This window comes from Hydractinia symbiolongicarpus, chromosome 1 (assembly GCF_029227915.1).
Source record: "Hydractinia symbiolongicarpus strain clone_291-10 chromosome 1, HSymV2.1, whole genome shotgun sequence".
Classification (NCBI taxonomy): domain Eukaryota; kingdom Metazoa; phylum Cnidaria; class Hydrozoa; order Anthoathecata; family Hydractiniidae; genus Hydractinia; species Hydractinia symbiolongicarpus.
The window spans coordinates 14,977,916-15,000,716 of record NC_079875.1 but is presented as its reverse complement, the minus strand read 5'-3'; the positions used below and the strand labels follow the sequence as shown (position 1 = coordinate 15,000,716).

The 22,801-nt window shown below is 34.0% G+C and overlaps 1 protein-coding gene across 1 annotated transcript; it reads right to left on the bottom strand.

Moving 5' to 3' along the window:
* Positions 1-1,880: 1,880 nt before the first annotated feature.
* On the bottom strand, positions 1,881-14,614 carry LOC130641979 (isocitrate dehydrogenase [NAD] subunit alpha, mitochondrial-like). Its single transcript, XM_057449036.1, has 12 exons — positions 14,456-14,614; positions 8,781-8,825; positions 8,402-8,488; positions 7,938-8,052; positions 5,774-5,831; positions 4,759-4,888; positions 4,198-4,331; positions 3,854-3,956; positions 3,355-3,419; positions 2,452-2,536; positions 2,129-2,281; positions 1,881-2,052 (listed from the first exon to the last, which is right to left on the bottom strand). Exons 1-12 carry the CDS (start codon positions 14,549-14,551, stop codon positions 1,972-1,974), a joined length of 1,152 nt encoding a protein of 383 aa, XP_057305019.1. The 5' UTR covers positions 14,552-14,614; the 3' UTR covers positions 1,881-1,971.
* Between the last annotated feature and the right edge of the window lie 8,187 nt (positions 14,615-22,801).

Sequence of the window (22,801 nt, the reverse complement as noted above, 5' to 3'; positions counted from 1 at the left end):
GTTTCTCTGATTAAAGTATTAAAGTTTCTATATTGGTGTAAAACGCTTTTTTCCGTATTCTTTCCTCCAAGATATAATATATATATATTTATATATATATAAATATAGTCTAGTTTAATTATTTAAATTATATATTGAAAAATTAAAATCAAATTAAAATCTGTCTGTCTGACTGTCTGTAACAAAAAATGGTAGCTTAGCTGCACGAGTAGCGAGACGCACGCAATGCGATGTAAAAAGGACGGGCGAACCCGTGGATTTTTTCCACGGGCGAACGGCTAGTTCGAATATATTTTTTTTGACTTTTGCCGTGGCTTTTTCTTTTGACGTGACATTTACTATAACCTTTGCCGTAGCTTTTTCTTTTTATGTTGTTTTTTCTTTCGCCGTGGCAGTCGTAAAAAAATGTTATTATCTAACAAAATATTGGGAGGTCAAGGCACGCACATCTAAATACAAGAACAAAAAAGATTGAATTTCAAAGATGTGTTTTTCCATCTAGGAACAAATTAGGAATTAAGTAAAATAAGTAAGTAAGCAAGTAAGTAAGGAGGTGTTAACGTCCTTGGGGATTCCATCCTACCGGCTGGGTCTTACTTCCTTCCGGCTGTAATTATATTACATAACCGACAATGATACGTAAAGAATTGCTTTAACTTGCTTGCCTACTATGCCAAGTCGAATTGAGTAGATGGCTGCAAATTGGCTGACACACGCTTCAGGTTAGATGCTACTGATCTTTATAAAAAAGCGTGTATACTCTCCCATTAGCGGAGACAATCGGTGTATGACCAGAGTGTCCGCTAATTGGAAATGTCTGCGTTTTGGCAAGTTTTACATTTTAAGCCGCAAATTAGAAAATAAAGCCGATTTTTGTATCACAAAGGAAAAATAACAAATGATAATATGTTATTAACATAATGATAACGAACCTAAGTTTCAAACAAATTATAACAAATGATGGATGATTTTATTTTAAAAAGTCTTTAATTAATTGTTGTTCTCTGCTAAATTTTTTTACGATCTCTAGTCTCTCCTTAAGGGAGGAGAGGATTTCATATCATTGCCGTCTACAACCATTCCTAAAATGTATTGAGACAAAGGGGTAAATTTCGAAGTTCATTTCACAAGTAGTTACTTAGGTCATTCCAATACTAGGTACACGCAATGTCAAGCGGAATTAGGATCTTAGGTTAAATCTCGACTCTTAAAATGTGCTAATTGGCCTTTTTTTCTCACATTTTCGGCCTCCTTATAAACCCGAACGTGAATTAGCACGATTTAAACTATGTCTACATAACCCACGCAACTGTAAAGCAGCACTTTCAGACCTCACCGACGGGAGAGAGTTTGAGTTTTTGCCAACTTTGTAAAATAGCCGAAAAGATGTCGTTGTCCCAATATTTTTGTAAGGAGTTGTAGCTCTGTAGGATCTCACTTTTAAATTCTTAGAATTTCTTTCAAACTGTTATTCTCTCATAAACAGTCGACGAAACGCATGTATTCATGACTTTTTTCTTCTTCGACAGTTTTATAATACTCTTTAACAACTTCGGAAAACTGAAGACATATTTTTACTTAACGCAACCTCATCCCCAGGAACGCTTTCCGCTTTTTAATATCGATTGGGTACCATAAAATTAAAAAGCAAACAGAGGTCTTAAGGACGAGGATTTACTTAGCGTCTCACCTTAACCAACATAAAAGTGACCAAATATTCTCCAGGTGACGAAAATTTTGTCAGCATTTTTTTTTTGGAGTAACTCTAAACCGTCTCACTGTCTTATCAAAGTTTTAGAAATCTTTACACCAATGGAAACGGGATACTTGTAATTCAAAGTTAACAGGGCGAAAATGTACAGAGCAAGAAAAAAACACAGTGAAATGATTTCATTAAGATTTAAGAAAACTAATTTTTTGTTTAATAAATACATTTAGTTTTAACGCACGAAATATAAAATTTAAAATTATTTACATCGTTTCAATATGGCGGATAATTTCATCTGTGTAAGCAGTGCACGAAGAATTCCCGCCAAGATCTCCAGTGGTGGCCTATAACAAAAACGAAATATAAGTCAAATTAAATCCTAATTCCCCGTATTTACCCGATCGGAATAATAGGGCTTACCTTTCCTTCAGCTATCGTGGTAAAGCAAGCTTTTTCGATGACGTCAGCATATTTATTTAGCTTCATATGACGGAGCATCATAACACCGCTAAGGAGGAGCGCGGTTGGATTTGCTTTATCTTCACCAGCGATGTCTGGTGCTGTGCCATGAACCTAAACAGGAATATGAATGTGAAGCGTATTTTGCAGAGCTATATGCAAAGCTTTACATTATCACAAACCTAATGATTTTACAAAATCTGTAAAACACGTACTACCAAAAACGTTTCAGAAAAAAGTACTAGTCCTGTGAACTTTTTTTAAAGAAAACTTATCTGACGTACCGCTTCGAACACAGCTACACCATTCATACCAATATTACCACTGGGTGTCAACCCAAGCCCTCCAATTAAACCAGCACACAAGTCACTGAAGAAAATAAAAACACGTAAAATAAATAAATAAATAAATAAAACTTGCAATTGTTTTCCATTATTGCTTTTTTAGCTGCGGTTTCTAGCGTTTAATACCTGCATTAGATCCCTCTTCTAGCCGCGGCGACTGTATTTTGACAACAGTAAATAAAAGAGTCAACTTCCAAGCGTTTAGTTAATAATCAATGAAAGCTAAGAAAATGATGCCATCTTTAATTAATGGAAATTAAGCATTTTGAGCGGCAGGGGTTCAAACGCTGGAAACTGCCAACGGAATTGTTTCCGAAAAAAGTATTTTCCGTATTCGTTTGAATGCGGGATAATTGCTTGAATCGGTGTAAATTTTCAAGAAAAACGCATGTATCTGAATAAATTCGGTATAATATGAAGTTGGTTATTCAAAAACTTATCCGTTTTGAAAACGGATAAAACATTTCCGATTTCAAATTATTACGTTTTTGATTTAAAACCGGACTCTTTCTTTGAAACCGTAAAAGTGTTAAAGCGTAAACGCAGTACTAAGAGTTCGCTTAGAGTTTATAAAAAATTTTCGAGGAAATTTGCGGGAAAAAATTGTGCCTAAATAATTTGTGATATAGATTTTTATGACACAACTTGATAAAACAAAACGTAGAATAAAATCCTTCAGCAAGCCGCATTAACTCGTAATTCTTTTCATTAGTGGACGATCAAAAGTTTACGAAAAAAATACGTAGCGCAAATCTAAAATCTTGAAGGAATAGTTAAGCATTCCTGTTACCTGTTTACATACGGGCGGTTGATACTATAATTATAGGTGCGATTTATCATTACCTTAATATGTCCCCGTATAAATTCGGCATTACCAATACATCGTATTGGGAAGGATCCTTCACCATCTATATGAAAAAAATATTTAAATGTACTATAAAGTGATATCAGGTATTCCACCCCCTCTCGCCACCCCCTCCCAATCTTTTCTCACGCATGATAAAAATCCACAAGTTATTTAAAACGGCCGACAATATAGAAAACACAATGAAATCTCCCTGAACCAGACATACTTTAAAGTAGACACCTCATGATGGACAGTTTGATTTGTCCAGTAATTTTTTAGTTTCACAACGATCTTCGGTCAAGAGTGAACATTTTGGTTAAAATTGACCTGCGCAAAGTCGATATTTGGAGATAATTTTTATTTATTCATCTTTGTCCTGTGGGATAACCTCCTTTATCTCAAGTCAATGTTTGCCCCGCAAGAGTTTAAATTAGGGAGGTTTCACTGCATATTAATAAATTCATAGCAAAAACATCAACAGAAATGCGAACTTACATTTAGACATGTTGTGTCTAAGAATACCTCGGTATACTTAATATCAGGATTTTTCTCCGAAGCTTCTCGACAACACTGAAGAAACAATCCATCTGATTGACGCCTATACACAGAAAACAGAATTGTGCATGCTTACAAAACGTGGCCAAATCATAACAACAAAATCTAAGGCTTGATTTACCCTTTACAATAAATAGCAGTGATTTAATATTGATATTTTGATTCTGGGCATTCACGACCGACCGACCGACCGACCGACCGACCGACAAAAACAATAAAGACAATAAAAACAATACAGATCGTAACGTCTTATTTTTAATATACAGTACGTCGAAAATACTCACATAATATTTGCCTTGTGTACTGCAGTGACCTTATCTCTTCTATTTGCACGAGCGTATTCGAAAGCAAAATTTGCAATTCTTTCGGAAGCTGGTCTAGTTATGAGTTTTATGCTTTGTACAACTCCATCAACCACCTATAGATTCAAATCAAAGAATTTTTCAACACAAATTTGGGTGTAATTTTTAATTCGAAAGTTTATTTTACTTATTTTTGCCTTTGCTCAAAAGACACCGCCACTAAATGTTCCACATCTGAAGATGTGTACCCCTCTTTAAACAATTCCGTAGAGTGCAGGGAAGGAGATGTGGGAGGGTGGGTATTTTAATACTGATAAAAAAACGTTACACACAAGAAAACCCAAGAAAGTGAATTAAATATGGGTAGAAAAATGGTTATCTCTCACCGCCAAATCCTTCGGATATCTTGGGTAAAACCTCATCTTTAGCAAGAAAAGAGATATTCAACCACCAATGGCTTAAATTTCAAAGTAAAGTAGACTAGCTCGTGTAAGTATGGCAAAGATAGTGTTGTTGTTTTGAGGAAAAGAAATAGCGTCTTACCATATGTTCAATTCCACTGTATTCACCTTCAGTGTTCTCACGAATGGTCACAATATCGACATTATCGTATGCAGTTTTAAAGCCTTCTATAGAGCGACAAGGTCGAACGTTTGCGTACAAATTGAAAGTTCTAAAAATATATGAGCTGCTCACACAGACAATTTGTAAAAGGAATGGAAACGTTTCTTTATCTTAAGCCTTGAAATAAATAAACCTCTATAGACTTCCAAATGCAATTAGTACTGTGCTTCTACACACTTATTTACAGCAACCAGGCTGTAACAAGCAAAGAGGGTCTTTTGATCAAAAATTTTTAATTTTGTGTGGATTTTCTTGCATATAAGAATTATTTTGACAAGATAAGACATCGTTTTTTTACAATGTTTTTATCTTTTGGATTTTGTTTACTGCAAAAACTTAAAGCAGGGAAGGAGTTGTGGTTACTGTAAAAAAATTTGTCTCCATATCTTTCGAGAATTGTCTTAGCAACCCACAGAGGAGACAATTCAGGCCAAAAATGTTATTATCAGTAACGATAATGATAACATCAATTGTTGATTTCATAAGGTAACGTATACCGATAGTGGTTACAGAGCAGTAACCTTACCAGTAACTAATTATCTGGCTAATACGGAAACAATTACTTTACAGGAGCTAAATTTATCAGTTACAGGGGGCACGGGGTATGTTGGTGAAATTAATTCCTGTAAACTGAAGAATTTTGGTAATCCAAAAGATTCAATTCTCACAGAATTTTTTTTTTTTATCTTACAACAATTTTTTTCGAAAATGAATGTAAAATAAGTTGCAAAGCAAATCAAATCAAATCTTTAAAATATAATTCAAGAAATGCCAGACGAGTTTAATGACGATTTCTTATCCATCTGTTTTTAGAACATATAATTTATAGTATTTTGTTTCACCATGCATAATATGGATCACTGTCTACCTTGTAATAATCTGCAGTTGGTTTGTACCGTAAATTTATGGATACATTGCACGTAGTGTGCCTTACCTTCTAAGAGTAAGATTCAATGATACATGTCCTTTTCCAATCGGTGTGGCCAGTGGACCTAAAATAAAATTTTTAGGAGTCATGGGCAAAAAAAGAATTAATGTTGTTAATTCAGCGAAGAGTTGACGTTGTTCTATTTTCAAGAAAGCATGTTTAATTTTAAGGTTTTATTGCTGTTTACCAAGTTGATTTGAATCTGCATGCAATTTACAAATTGTTTACATACATATTTACATTGGCATTTAATTAATGAGAGAGAAATTTTAAGGATTTCTTGAACTTTGTTTTTTAAAGAGCAATTTGCCCTTCTTAGATTTCTGGTACCTTTGGTGCCAAGAACCCACGGCTGTTTTACTACGGTCAAACCGCCTACAAAATTAAGATGGCTTTTTTACAATTTTTTTTGAAATTTTGTATTTTTATCATTTTTTAAGTTATTGAAACTTTTTTTGTATTGTTTTAATTTTACTGAAATAAAAAGTATTAAAACGATCTGCTCTTCTTCTTTTTAAATATATAAATATGTTATACATGTGTGTTATAGATTTCAAGTTATTTTTGTCGAACAAAATGCACAAAATTAAAAAAAAAACATATATTTTTGTATACCATCTTTCCAACCTTGTGCCAACGCCTCGCTTCTAGGTACGGATTTGAAAATTGGTATGGGGAGCCTGGAAATGGCTTTATCGGCCCTTACCGTGTACTGATAGTCTTGCAAACTATAAACTACTTAAATTTTAAGTTAGAGTCTTCTTTAGGCGCTAAAACAGAGGAGAAAAAGTTGCCAAACTAGTGTGATCCCTTTTGTCTTTAATCAAATAATTATTTAAACTTCTAAGAGAGTCATAGCGATGGCATTTAATGTTTTGTTAGGTATGGGTTTTTTCCAAAAAAATACGGCGACCTAGTGTTTACTTTGGCCTTGATTGCTCGACCCGGGAATCCCTGTTTGGAATTTTTTGAAAATGCTAGAATAACAACAGTGTCTTAGCAATTTTGAAGCTAGCTAAAGGTTGACAAAGCACGAGTAAACTACTTTATTTTGCAGGGATTTTGATATTATTTTTTTGCTATTAGAGCACCCTTAATTAGGAAATTGTTTTAAAGGTTTAGACGTGGATAATTGTTATCCGTTTTAATTTTGTTCTCCTGTTTTATATTTTTCTGTAAAAAGTAGCTATTTTTGGTCCTTCAGTTTTGCATTTTGCATCGTATGCTGTAGCTAAGTAACTTAATACTTTTTTTTTATTTTTAGTTAAAACTTTGGTGGGCTTTCTCAAGATGAAATTGTTGAAATTGTTGTTGAAAAGATGTTTATAGCTAGCTGGCTAGCTAATCTTGGCTTTATCACAAGATTGGGTGTTATCATATACAATTTATAAAGAAGCACAAAATGATTTCTTTGTATATATTTTAATGTATATAATAAATAACCTATTTATGAACAACTTGAGATATTTTCTACTAACATGATAAACAAAAATGTTAAAACCGTAGACTCTGAATGACGTTTTATTTAATATAAAGATGTCACATATTCGGCCCGAAAAAATTTAGCACCAAAAAAGCCTTTTAATATATCACCTACATCATCTTTAATGGCCTCAGAATCCATAATGTTTTTTATTCAGTTAATAAACAAACTTTAAGCATACATTGAGACTCTAAAGGCCGTTTGTCACATATCAATTTGGCCTAAAAATAGCCCTTTGGACAATTTCGGACAGTAATAAAATTAAGTAATTTTCATTCTAGATATTTAACCAAACCTTGTGGACCATAAAAAACATGTTTTCCTAATTTTACTCCAGAGATATTTGGAAGACATTCATCTAAACGATAATTTGTAAGACATTTTTAGAAGTTTTGGCCTAAATTTACCAATTTCGGACAGGTGTCCAAAACTTTTTTTGTCTTAATAATATGGACAATTTATCTGAGAATTATTCTCTTTACAGAATATAAAAATCTTATTTCGTTCTTGAGATATCCTGCTTTAACTGAGAAGGTAAATCGAATTATTTTTTCGTAACATTTTTCTCCACTATGACATAGCCATGAACTTTAGCAGCTATATGCTAGCCGATAAAGAAACAGAAAACTGTTTAAAAACATGGTATAGTTACTACATTAAATCATGTTACAGCATTTCTTTTCATACCTTTCAAACCAATTTTGTTTCGATTGACGGATTCTATTGCTGCAGGTGGAATTTGAGTTTTTCCGTCCAAACCAATTACCGGTGTTACGTCAACAGATTCCCATTCTATTGGAGCCTACAATAACGAAAAAAACATTATACAAAAGTAAAATGAATCTATTGTTTTTTTTGCAAAACTGAACATGCTGTAAGAATTCATATCCTTACAAGAACTGGCAGTAGACACGTTTTGCACATCTGTATTATTTTTAGTCTAACTTTCACATCCTACTGGCACCTTTTTGAAAAAGTTCAAACATTATCTGTAACTCACACGATAGAAATCTCTTTACTTTCAAGCAAATATCTTGTAGTCTCTTAAACCAAAACTGGTTTATTAAAAAAATAAAAGAGCAAACACTGAGCAAAAAAATAAAGTTTGATAGAATTTGTGTTAATTAAAAAAATTCAAATTATCAGATTACCTGCGCAGCAGAGAATATTCTTTGTACTGCTCTTGAAATCTCTGGTCCGATACCATCCCCAGGAATTAAGGTTACTTTTCGAACATTCTATAATTAAAAAAAAGCTGTTATAATGTTGTTGATTGAACAAAATCTGTCTTTAAAGAAAATAACTTTTTAGCTTACTGACAGAATCAGCCATATAATATAGGCTAAGTTGTGGGCCCGTGGAAGGTCCACAAGGATATTTCGTGCATACTTATAGCACAAAATAGGGAATAATTATAATAGGCCTTTCAGCATTATAATATACTGCGTTTTTCACTTCTAATGAAAATATTTTCTGAATACCTTCGCCCAAATTGGCTCATGTTACACACAAAATATGGGAGATACTTACCTCAGTGCTGTAGCCACGTTTTGTACATGAAGAAAGTGATACAATCTAAAAAAGGATTTTATTAAGGTAACTATTCTTTGAAGTTAAATTACCATGTACATAGGAGTAGTGTTTAGTGTTTTTTAAAGTATAAGGTTTATTTGTTGAAAAATAGCCAGCATCGCCTGGTTTCAAAGTCATAAGCTCAACGCAATAGTTTCACTAATCCTAATAAATGCATTGATGTCAGGTCTAGTACCTTGATTATATATGCCTTAATGTCAAAAAAGTTAACAGGAGATAAATTTTCAGCTACATCAAGTGAAAATGAACAGATCTACTTTGCTACAGAAAGACAAATGCATGCAATATTTGTATTATTATAACGGAGTAGTCAATAAACCTGTAAAAAATCCACTCAGGCAGAAGGACAATGGAAAAGGCTGGAAGTTATAGAAATTTTAATAACATCAGCATTTCACAGGAGTCCCTAGACATGACATTAGTTATTTTCCCCTTTTTCATTTGTTGGCCTCAAATTTTTAAGTACAATGCAATGGCTTTGCTGATTTTACATAGTGTTTTGACGTCATTTTATATCTATTGACGTTGTGCCGTAACGGCTAGAAAGTTAACAAATAATACATAATTTTGTTGTCTGTATTAAAGAAAATATTTAAAATATTTTGTCAACCTTAGTATTAATAGCACACCTAAGTCATTTTGCATGTTTGTAGGTATGAGCATGATTCTCCTGAAAAAAAACCTGGTGCAGTTCTGGTGCATTTTTTAATATGGGCAATTACAAATATCTAGGATACTTAGAGACATTAGCACACTAAAAATAGGAATGGTCAGTTGCTCAGTCCCTGTAAATAAAAGCTAAAAATTTATGCCCAACCATTAACGATCCACGAAACATTAATATTTGTATAAATTTGCTGTCGTATTTTACATAATAGTTTTTTTCCATTTTAATAAATTAACTCATTCTGTGCCGCAAAGCACTGTCAGCAGCTCAATATCATGGAAAAAAATGTAAGCTGCTTACAGCAGCTTTTACTATCATGCTAATAAATCAGTAAATACAGCCATTTCCAATAGCTCAAAACTACTGTTATTGCTTTAGAAACAAATGAAAATGATGTGTAAGCATTTTAAAAGGGGTTTGAAAGTATGAACAATTGGGTTTTAAAAGAGTAATGGGTCCCAAGGAATCTGAACAAGAAGATCGAAGCAGCCATCAAGGCGGCAAGAAAAACAGATATTTAAAAAACGATATCTGAGGTTACATGAACTTTTAAGAAAAAGTGAAAATGTCATTGGGAACTTCTTATGAAAATCTTCCAGGTAAGTCCAACTTGTAAAAGTACCTCGGGATCACTTTAAGCTTTAAAACGGTATATAATGACATGACTTATTTCTGCATTTGCATGGCTTACAGTACCGCTCGAACGTAACTTTACATGTACGCGCACGAACGGAAACCATTTGTTTATAAATTTTTAAAACGCAATAGAAATGCTTTTTTTAGATCGCTTTTTAAAAATTTTAGAACGAAGAACGGCAGTAGAAATGCTTTTTTTAGGTCGCATTTTAAAAGTTTAAAAACAAAAAGCGGCGATAGAAATGGTTTTTTTAGAAGGCTTTTAAAAAATTTAGAACGAAAAACGACGATTGAAAAGCTTTGTTAGATCACGTTTTAAAAGTTTAAGAACGAAGAACGGTGATAGAAAAGCTTTTTTCGATCGCATTTTACAAATTGAAGAGCAAAAAGGAGCGATGGAAATGTTTTTTTAGATCGCATAGCAAAAACAATATGTCCTCACAATGAGTGTTTTCATCTATAAAGAACGTCAAAAGTTATATTTTCATATTTCTTCTTTGTTCAGTATTAAAATTCAATTGTTTTTGAAATCTCATCATGAGGGAAAAGGCTCGAACGTAGGGTTTTTCCGTTTGCGTTGTTAAACATTGCTTTTTATAAAAAAACTTTTAAAAGTTTAGCATGTTAAAAAATATGCTTCGATGATAAAGAAATATTACTAAAACGTTTAAAAGGCTTTTAAATATTAAGACCTCTGGATTTCAATAACACAAAATCAATTTAATGATGTAACTTTTACATGTTATGTTCGTTCATTTTTCTAAAATAACTTGTTAAATAGCCTTTGAGATCTTTAACACTTTTAAACAATAACATGCATGTTACATGTGCCAACAAAAGGATTCATCAAATCTTATTGTTATGACTCGCGCAAAACGATAACAATAGAAGAAAGTTTGTGTATAAACAAAAGATATGTGAAGGTTCTTTATGTAGACATGAGATCATTACATGAAGTCGTAAAACTCGCGTACATGTAAAGTTACATTGCGGTACTGTACATGGCTGATTTTTACAAGATGACATGACAAAAAAATCTTGTGGTATTTTCACACTTTTCTCACTGCACATTCAGTTAATGGTGTGTAATGACTGCAGAAAAACGAAGAGCATAACATATCCTGAGCCCTACATCTAGGATCTAAACCATGTCACCAATTTTAATGGTACCGAAATTTGTGTACTTAATAGAACAGAAACCCAAAACTTCGCTAGGGTAGCTCAGTCATAAAAATACTGTGTGGTAGGGGTACAACATTTAATCTATTGTTATCTCTGTAATCATTTATCAAATACACAACAAACCTATATTGTTATGAAACTTGACAGGCTAGAAAATATTACTCTCTTGGTTAATTCGCTTTACCAAGTTTTCCTAATTTTGCATCTGTTTTGAGGTACAATACAGCCTAAATGTAATTTTAGATTTATGCAAGTTATATGACCTGCGTAACAACCTCTTGTCTGCATAAAGAACCTTTGTATATCTTTTATTTACAGATGAAGTTAATTGATAGTTATTATTGTGCATAAACCAGGAGATATGATAAAGTATTTTGTTCTCACATGTAACATGTAAGCTTTTTTTTAAAAGCACTAAAAATCACAAAAGCTGTTGAACTTTATATATTTTTAAATGTATAGGCACAAACTGCTTTCAATACTGTTTTACCACAATGAAAAAAATAGTTTTGACGGCTATATTAAACAAAATACAGAGATATTTAGGACAAAATATTTTCTCGTCATTTCAGAACGAAATACAGCAATCTTTAAGCTTTGTAGGGTCATTGTCACCTCACTTAAGAATGAAGTACAGCGATTTTTAACCTTCTATGGGACGTGTTCTTGTTATATTAGAACAGTATATACAGTGATTTTACAGTACTTGAATCAGGACACCTAACATCGCGAGCGCGTATCATGCGCGACACGAACAATCCGCGATCCTATCGTGACCATCGCGATAGAAAAAATGTTAACGAAGAGCTTCACGATAGTCGCGATGTATAAAAAATAACGATGCTATCGCAATCGTCACTATTAATCGTGATTGTCGCGATTGATCGTGAATAACATTAAAAATATTAAACACTAGATGTGTATAGCTAATCTTGTGTCTTTGTTTTTGTTTTTTTACATTTAAAAATTCTTTTGCATCTTGTATTTTTATGAGAAATTGGATTTTAGAAATAAGGTGACTCCAACTTAATTACTTCTTCTACGCGTGAAGTAGATAGTAGAAGTAGATAGTAGTTTACGGTTTGTCTGTCGGCGAAATAAAAATAATTTTATCGATAATGTATAAATGGTCGGAACAACAACAAAAAACAACAATGGAGGAGGGTGTTGCGACAAGCATATTTTCTATGTATGTTTTTCTTGTATTAGCGAATATTAAATTAGCGAATGCCCGATTTAATGAAAGTTCATGGAAAAATAAGAATGAATGGTCGGAACAACAACAACAAAAATAATAATAAAAAATAACAAAAGAGGAGGGTGTTACGACAACCGTTTTCTATGTATTTTGGCATAACGCATGCAGTTTATATTTTTTAGTTGCGAAGGAAAAATAATAATAATTTGCCTCATTAAAAGAATGTTACTAGTACTCAAGGTGAAAAGATAAAAATACTTGCACGTTAAAAAACTTATTTTCAAAAGTTATGCAGCAAATTTTTTTGTGTTGTTTTGAAAGCTGTACAGCTGGAATTATTCTTGTGCTGTTTCGAAAGTTATACAGAATATACCTGCTTTGTTTTAAAGATATACAGCAGATTATACTTGTTGACCTGCAATGCTATAATAATTAAATATAACAATGGTTGACAGGAGCTACTTAAAGTTGTTGTGCGAGACATATATTATTTTCAACATGCAAAAATATCTAATGCAAACTTTAGGTAATAGGTTAAGAATGACAACAAAAGTTCCTATGTCATCGAAAGCTTTTGCGAAGGTGATAACTGTTGTGTACATAAGGTTATATTTAAGCGGTACTATAACGAGGGTGCAGACTTGCCGGAAAGGCCGCAAAACCACAGGCTGTCAGACGAGTTACCTGAATTAACCTGAAACAACATTTTTTTAAACATTTATTTTAATGCATAACTTATTTATTTAATGTAGTGCAGTGGTAGTGGAAGACTGTTTTTTATATCATTTCTTCTATAAATAGTTGTAACAAAATCCTAAAAATAATAAACTGTAAAATTAAATGAAAATGAGCTTGCCTGCGTTCCATTTTGGGCACAATTTGGTCTAGGTTTTCCGGGCGGTTACAGACAAAAACCCTGAAAAAAACTGAAAACACCCACTGCTGCCCTCCATATATACAGCGTTTTCGGCGAGTCTGCACCCTTGTGTACTATATAAACTTAGCGAGGTTAGAAGCAGTCAATCTGGAGTCTTTTGTTTAGATAACCTTGTAACGAATACGGTATATAAAAGAATTAAAAAAAAAACACTTAGCTAGTTAAATAACTGTGACATCGGCCGCCATCCAAAATATGTTATGTTCGCGTCCTCCGACCGAATAACTTTTGGTAATAAAAACCTGAGTCGGTAAGTCGGAAAAAAAACGGAAAAAACTTTTTGATCCAACAAGATATATTTGAAAAATAAAATTTGTGAGAACTAATTTTCCCAAAATTGACAAAAACTCGCGCAAATTAATTCCGGTAAAAATTAATTTATTTAGAGTACCAATGTCAAGTTTACAGGGCGGCGAAAAAGGGTCTGCATACGATGTTGAGTGGCGCTATACTGGCACTAGGAACAAATTTTGCCCCCATTTTTGCGGGGTCTTCAGGACGCGAACATAACATATTTTTGATGGGGCCCTAAATGTTTGTGACATGTGTCCTGTGTCTGCCTCAAAACTTTAGGGCAGTGCTGTGGTGGGAACAAGGGTGTCTATAAGCTCCATAGACTAAAAAGGGCAAGTGTTTTGTGAAGGTAGTATACACTTAGAAAAACCAACCCATATCAAAGTCCAAAAAATAGAAAAACAGTCAATAAAGAACTTCATTGCACATTTAGCTATAATCTGTACTGGACTATGTTAGAAAATGTTACGTTAAAATAAAAATGTAAGTATATGGAGAAAAAAAGAGAGTTTGGACCGTTGAACTACCATCAAATATGATGTCATCCTGTCCTAAAAAATTCAGGATTGTTGCTGGCACCCTGGTTTTTGGGTGGAGAGGACCTTTTGTTGGAAGAGAAAATTTTGTTAACTTTGCTAAGATCAACGCGAGTCGTCTATGGTTGAAAGGTATGCTACTAATTTAAAACATATCATTACATTTGAATATCTTTTGTTTGATGCGGCCAAGTATTTGGCACACCAGGATGCCCCTTTTGCGAAAGAATTACCAAATACTGCTGCGCCGGCAACCATCTTGTATCAACAAACTAGACGATTGATTTGGGCTTAGTGTAAAACGCTGAACGGTGGGAACACGGAACATCGGAATAAACCGGAAACCAGAACTCCCCGGCATAAGTTATCCAGAACAACACCCGGCGCACACCGGAACAATTACAAATACTTCCTTTTTACTGCTCCTCCTCTTAAAAATGCTTTAAAGGTAGAGTCTGATACAAAATAAAAGCTTTTATATTAACTATTATAAACTAATAACTATTTTCCACCTGTTTATACTGATTGGCTAAAAAGCCTTCACAACGGGCTGTATACAACACACAGTAAACTTTTAACCTTAGCAACCAAAATTATTGCTATAAATGTAAACAAATAGCATTGCCAGAGAATCGTTAAAGCATAGCTACATAACGCGCATGCGTTTCAGATGGCTACTGTTCCTGTATTCCGCCATCGTACATTATTATTTGACGACATCGTGCGATGTTATTTGACAAAAAAATATGCAGTACGTATATTTATTTAAAACATTGTTTCCCAAAGTTTCTTACCATGGTGTGTTTCGTCCCCAGGGTTTTTGCCTGACGAAATGACGTCCAAAAATTTTTGCCATCTTCTTTCATATCACAAAGACAAAAAACCTTGGGGACGAGTGTGTTTCATCCCGAACTAGTCTTTTTTTCTTTTTTTTGACTTGTTTGTTACAAAACTGAAATCTCAACGAGTTTGGCGGGACAATTAAGCAGTCGAAATTGTCGTTTTATTGATAAGAGACAGCACGAATTATTAGGAGCAATTATTAGGAACATTAAGAAAACTAACTATTAAGAAAAGCAAAAACAAATCATGCTTGGGAAAGGCACGAAAAATAAGAACAACCAGTCTCAGTCAGAACGGATTTTACTGGTTGTTACAAAAAAGCTTAAATGAATACATCGCCACCTGGGCTGGAATAATATTTCATGTGATGATTATAATCCTACTTGAAATTCTTCATTTTAATACCGAGATTTTATAAAAAGAAAGGCCTCGGAGCGAAGCTGCCAACGGAATTGTGCCAACAACTTAGGAAAATTTGCGCTAAATGTTATTGAAAGATAGCTGTATCTTTGCGAAAATAAAATCAGCAGGCTGCTTAAGAATTACATCGTATTTTACTGTCACGCTTTGCAAGATTTCATTGCCTTCTTTCGAGAAAATTTCGTTCTGTTTAGCACAAGACCAAAATTGCGCACGCTTTTTTATTAGAGCCTGTAAAATCCGACCAGGTATTCCGAATATTGAAAAACTTCGGTCCCGTCAGCATTATTTACGGTCTCCATTTGGACAAATTACAATCTTTATCTCGAACTTTTCAAAAAATGCCGCTGATAGGAACCGGTTTCGTTTTTGTTTACTTTTCAAAGGCTTTACAGAATGTCTCTTTCTCCACTTCGTGATCTTTTACCTACGTTTTACTCTGGACATATCAAAAGGAAGCTTACTGTAAAAACATTGAATGAAAAGTACAAAGCAAAAAGAAATAGAGAAAGGGCTTTAAAACAAAGATGTTTTTATCAAATATGCGGTACTCCCAACTACAATTTCGACCTGGGTCAAAAATAAAGAAAAGTATTTGAAAGCTGTGAAAGACAACTCTTCTAACAAAAAGCAAAAATTAAGAGAGAGTAATTTTGATAAATTTGGCAGTGGTTGTGGTGCTCCAATGATTTTTTCAAAACATAGTCAAACATTCTATTAGACCGCAACTTGTTAAAAGAGAGAGCTCTCGCAAGTATGCCAAAAAATATGATCATAGCAGTTTTTCATGCATCACATTGGAGACATTGTCATTGTTAGTAAAAAAAGGTAAAAATATTACATATTTTTTAGAAAATAATTTATTTTCTAACAATTCACTATAACATAATAATGTTTTCTGTAAAATATCAATAAATTCCTTTCGAAATACACGGAACTTGTATCCTATCACTGTCACCTAAGTTTAACAGATTTCCCCTTTACCAAGACAATGCTCTCAAAAAGTGAAAAACAGTTTTTCATCTTTTCCTAGCGAAAGATGTCCAACAATTTCACTACTTTTCTTAACCACACACGGAATATTTGTCAATCAGATTTCCTGGCTTCCTTTCTGTTGACAAAACCTCACTAATTGTTGGTGTCCAGATGCTTTACATTCAAGTATCCCTTGGCTTGACATACAAATTTAACATTAAAATTTGTTGTTTGTTATTATTATTATTCGCATTCGTGGAAAAATGCACGGGTTCTCCCGTCGTTTAAATTAACCCGTTGCAACAAAATGGACAGAAATATATCGCATTTGGTATTGATGCTCATTTTAAAAATTTTGTGTTTCCGTTACGGGACACGGCTTTCGCGGACACACAGACAGACAGACGACGGGTATTATTGAAGAGATAGATAGATATCTGAAAAAAGATACTAGTATATAGTTGCAACTACTTGCCGCCCTTGTTTACCATGATACGACAGTTGTTCTTTCAAAGCTGATACATATGCAACCGTTATTTTCCAAAGCGATGATTAGCCCCAACACCAACCTTTACCCCAGGGCTGGTTCTCTTTTTATAAACCCTGGGGTCGAGGTTGCACCAACACGCGAAGTGCACAATGAAAGGATACTCAGTTTTATCTGATCACGTGTGCACATTCTACCTCCGCAAGCTAGGTTTAAATCTGGAAGTTACATGCACATTCGACTTTGTTTCTAGTGGATTTTTGCAAGAGCAACAAACGGTCTATAACTATTAGGATCCGGAAAGAATAACAAAATATTTCCAGTTAAGTTTTTTAAAGAATTATTTTGCACAGTATTATATACAGTGATATACGGATGAATTTCTTGCCACATTCTACCTCACTATAAATTGGATTATATTTATACTGTTTTGCATGCACAATTGATACTTTCAAAATGTTTAAAATGCAGTCTGTGAAGCGTTTAAAATAAAACTTTATAAATATTTATTTAAAAAAGGAATTAAAAAATCCCAATCAAAAAATAAGATTTTAGGACAAATAACACTTTGTTCAGACACACGCATAAAAAATGTAAAAGTATATATCATACAACATAAAAATATAAAAAAAATCAGGCCAACGGTTACTTTAAAAATATTAAAGCTGCAGGTCTATACCTGCAGCTTTAATATTTTTTAAATCAAATTTATAGTTTAAAAAATTTAAAGGCATAATCTGCAAAAACAAAATCTATAGATATATGCATCAGTTCATGTTAATGGTGGCAAGTTTTTCTGCAAGTTTAAGCCAAAAGACCTTGTGGTTTATTGGTTGTAACGTATCAGAAGGACTTTTCCTTTAATCATTTACAAGTACGTCCTTTATATTTCCAGTTAGGATCTCCATTAAATTTGTCCTTTTTTTGACTCTAAAAAAATATATAATTGATCAAATAAGCAATCCAAAAATGAAGTTATATTTCAAGGATTAACCAGTCACATGCGGGTAAAACAGACAAAAATCATTTGTCAACAACTACTATAATGGGTCTATTCAAAAATGCGTACATACTATAAATCGTCAATCTTATACTCCATTGTATGCTTTGCTTTCGACTTACCCCTTTCCCGAGTTACAGATTACCCCTCCCATGAAAAATCAACTTAATGACTATTAATTATAACACGTTACTTGAAAAAAGGACAATTGGTAACTGTGGCAGGTCTAAGGTGTTAAGCTGAAATAACCACGCATTTCTTGCAGAAAAGATACCTAAAAAAACCGCAATAATTTTTTAAAGCGTAGCTAACTATATAGATATGTAAGCCCTTCGAAGACCCCCTTCCCCTTGTACACTTTGATACGCTTTTAGACTACCTCTCCGCCTCCTTTTTCTTTGAGCATGCTAGCTACATTACTTTGTGTGAACAAGCTCATAAACCTTTGTTGCTGCAAAGCTACATGGACGTTTGTCATGGTGGATGGGTGGTTTCGTGGAGAACGCCAGGAGCAACTGTAGAATTTGTGCAGAGAAATCTTGTTTGTCATATGAAAGCTGCAAACGCAAATACGCACTTATATTTTATTATTTTTTTTTTGTGTACATTTTCTGAAGTTTAGCCGAACGTCAATTGGACTTTTGAAAAAATGCGAGTGCTCTCTCTTTCCCAAATCCAAACTTACACATTCTTTTTGCACAGCTGAATTTCAGGGGTGACTACTTTACAGGACTTTACAGAACTTTACATAAAGAAAAACAATTAAAATACTGCAGCTACTTACATTACATACACATATAGCTAGCTACCTCCAGGGTGTAGGCTTTTTAGCAGTGTTCAAATGGTGAGTCCAGCAACGAGGGTGCCGATAAGCCGCATACGCCGTAAAAAGTGCGGGCGTTTTCGGGCGAGTTCGGCGTTTTGAAAAAAATATAAGGATTCGCCCGAAAAAACCCGCATAGGCCCGAATAATGCCTGATAAAGAAAAAAAACAGACACTAATGTGATTCAAAAAAACTATAAAAATTAAAATAAACTTACTATGTGGTAGTGAAGTTCTTAAAAGAACTGTTTTTGATGGTTTTTGATAAAGTTTACTTTATAAATAACTTATATATAAACTATATTAACTCCTTTCTCTTCAAGCGCCTTCTTCCCAAATATCGTCCGCATGGTTTGTTACAAGGAATTGCATTTCGGGAATGTTCCGGGCGATTTCGGGGGGCAAACGCCAATTTTATTTGAAATGTCGCCCGAACTCGCCCGTATATATGCGGGCGTTTGCGGCTTATCGGCACCCTCTTGTCCAGCAGGGAAATTGATCTAGCGTAGCTATCAAAATTATCAACAAAGTATTTTTCACAGCTATGTAATGCAAGAATGTATAAAGTTGTCATCATTAAAAGATTCTTCCAGATCACTGTCATCATCGCATGAAAGGTGATACTCACTCAAACCTTTCTATGGTCCCCGCCATGACAAACCTGGCTTTTAAGTACAGCTTCACAATTAATTTTTCTTAGGTTCTATTCGTTTATTTTAAAGTTTGTGCTACTTCGAAGCTGTACTACTTAAGTAGTTTGTTTACACGAAATCAAGTACCACAGCACGAAACGCAAGATTTCGCTCAGCAAAAAAATATTTTTATTCACGCCTGGCGGACTAAGAGCCGCCCTTTATGGGGCGGCAATAAGATGCCCCGGGGAGGAGGTTGATAGGAACGCTGTTTCGTTCGGGTGTAACCCTTTTATAGTGTTGTAAATATTTTTCCCACCTGAGATGGAGTGGTTCAATTTAAATAAATAAATTTCAAAAAGGACGTTTCAAAAACCCGGGAAGTTGTTAAAAACCTCCCACTTTCAAAAAAGTATTCGAAAATCAACTCAAAATATTGTACTAATAACGAAAAAAAAATTCTTTTGTACTTATTTTGATTTGTTCGCAAGATATTCGTTGTTGAAGTTGTAAAATATTAGCTGAAGAAGAAGCTTCGTGCCAGTCGCCATCTTGTGTCCCGATTGTAAATAAATTCCTTCGCGGGAGGGCTTGTGACGTCAACTCCCGGATGATAATTTCGCTGACTCTGCCGTTGGCCCATGTTTTTATATACAAAGCGGTTTTTTATATGACAAAGCGGTTGTTGTTTTTTCAACATTTGTAACGGGTACTGAAGATGAGTTTGTAACAGGTATATACTGAAGATAAGTAAACACTTGTTCTTTACTTCCCTTTTTAAAACTGAGTTCCCGTGAAAAAGTTGTGGGCTTTCTTAGTTTTGAAGTTTCGGTCAGTAAAAAGTCTACAAAACCTGACAGTGAATCAGACTCTAGCTGGGAAAGCTGATATGAGGATGAGAATGGAAGTTGAAGCAATAGCTTAGCAGTGAACCGTGACCTTTTTAGCTATTCCGATGCTCTCAAAACGAGATTGACTCTTTCTGACTTGTGTAGAGACTTCAATGCCCACAGGAGACGGGTCGCGGCGCCGGAAAGTATATTTTAAAGTGAAAAAGAAGCTATTTAGGGCTATCAGAGCAAACCATGGCGGGCGACATTTTATTTTACTCTTTCGAAAAATGCCGCGCTGTAATCCCTAAGAGTTTGTGTTGGTTAGAAGAGTTAGACTCTGAAATTTAATTTAGAAGATTTGCAAAAACTTCATTTTATGACTAGACTATTGGCAGCGTTAATAATCACGACCATGCGGAAGTAAAAATAGAAAGAACGGGTACAAAAACACAACCCTGGGCTTATTATAATAATAAATCAAGCAACCTCGATCCCAGGTCCTATAGCGTTCTTTGATATGAGAATGAAACGCGACACGAAAAATAAAATAAAATAGATTAATAGAAGAAAGGAAAAAAGAAAAAAAAAGAAAGAAGAATCAACAACGCGCGCAGAACAAAATAAAATCCCGTAAATCCCTTGCCTAGTGTACCACAAATATAATAGAAAAGTTATAGACGCAACGTAGAAGAGCGAGCACCTATACCAGAATTTTCATATGGCCTAATGCAAAGACAAGTAGACAGAGATTTAGAATTGCCAAAGTCTTTTTTGCCAACGTTGATCAAAACATTCTAGTGATTAAAACTCGACTGAAAGGTATTGACTCTGTTAATGAGTACACGCAGCTCGTTTTTTCTTGTCTGTTGGAAGACTGGCAAAGGAAGCTTTCCAGCGCTACTTCTATTATTCTTATTACAAAAAGCCATAGCACAAAAATACATTTATAATTATTAACAAAATTAATCTTAGTTGCTTAGTTGCTAACCTTGCTTGCTTCACAATATCCAGGCGAAAATGGCAGGTAGAAGTAAAAATGAAGTCGAGAGTCTTATCAGGGAAATGATAAGTGTGCCTGTTAAGAATTTAAATTTTTAAATTGATGTACTACCTTAATTTTCGCAGCTAGTTAATTTCGCAATTCAAGAAAAAAAATATTTCCGGGTATTAATTTTTAATTTTTTTAAATGACGTGAAAGATGATTACTTTCTATTTAAGGAGCCACTGTGGAAGTTATTGTTGACAGCGAAGATACATTGAACGCTATATACTATCAGGACATGGAGATGAGAACAGCTTTTTCTGCTTACCCAGACCTGCTTATGTTAGACGCAACCTACAAATTAAATGATTTGCGAATGCCAGTATATTTGTTAATATGCGTGGATGCAAATGGAGAAAGCGAGATTGTGGGTGTTTGGATAGTAATGAATGAGGAGAAATCGACAATTGTCCGCATGAGTGAATGTTTCAAGAAACACAATCCTAACCATAATCAGATAGAAGTAGCAGTCATTGATAAAGACATGACGGAAAGAGATATCTTGTGCTCTGCAGTTTCTTAAAGATATGTTGAAGTGCATAAACACACTTAACATAGAACGAAACCACAGAGCTGCTCGATTATTTCAAAAAGTTTCAGGTAATGAACCCACCAATGTGATCCAACACTTGTGTGGTAAAGCTGCGTGGAAGCATGTTTTAAAAAACACAAAAAATAAGAAATGGTTTTGCGAAGTTTGCAACAACGATCTTTCCGAGGAAACGTCTGTGGGATGTGATGGTTGTCAGTGCTGGTGCCATCTATCTTGTATTGACAGAACAAAATGCCAGCAGCTAGGATCTGGTTCTGCAAACCTTGCTCCGTACGACACACCGCAGCCATAAAATCAGATAAACATGAAAAAGGTTGCTAAGAATGCTCTTTTGTAAATATGTACATACTGTGAATTTCTCTAAATTTCTTTTAATTCCCCCAGATTCATTTTAAATAAATAAAGTACGTGAGTTTCCCGTACGAGTGTAAAGAAAATAATAAAGTACACGAATGTCACGTACGAATAGAAAAAAAATATTAAAGTACGTGAGAGTCACGTACGAATAGAAAAAAAATATTAAAGTACGGTCACGTATGAATAGCCACTGCGTTTAACTTGGAAGATGCTTTATCCAAAAAATCTTTATCTAATCTCAAGATAACTACAAAGTAAAGATATAATTATCACATTAATATGTTATCTTAAGATTACTCGAGTGTTATCTTACAATCAGGACATTAATGTGAATATGCACGCATTCCAAAGTCACATTAATACAGTTATCTTAAGATAACATTTGTTATCTTAAGATAACTGTATTAATGTGACTTTGGAATGCCATAAAAATGAGATTCCGTGGTTTTAAATTTAAATTATTATTAGAATTACGTTATTCAAATATGACGTATTGTTGCGTAATACCGAAATGCATTGGGTGCGCATTTAGCAGGAATTCG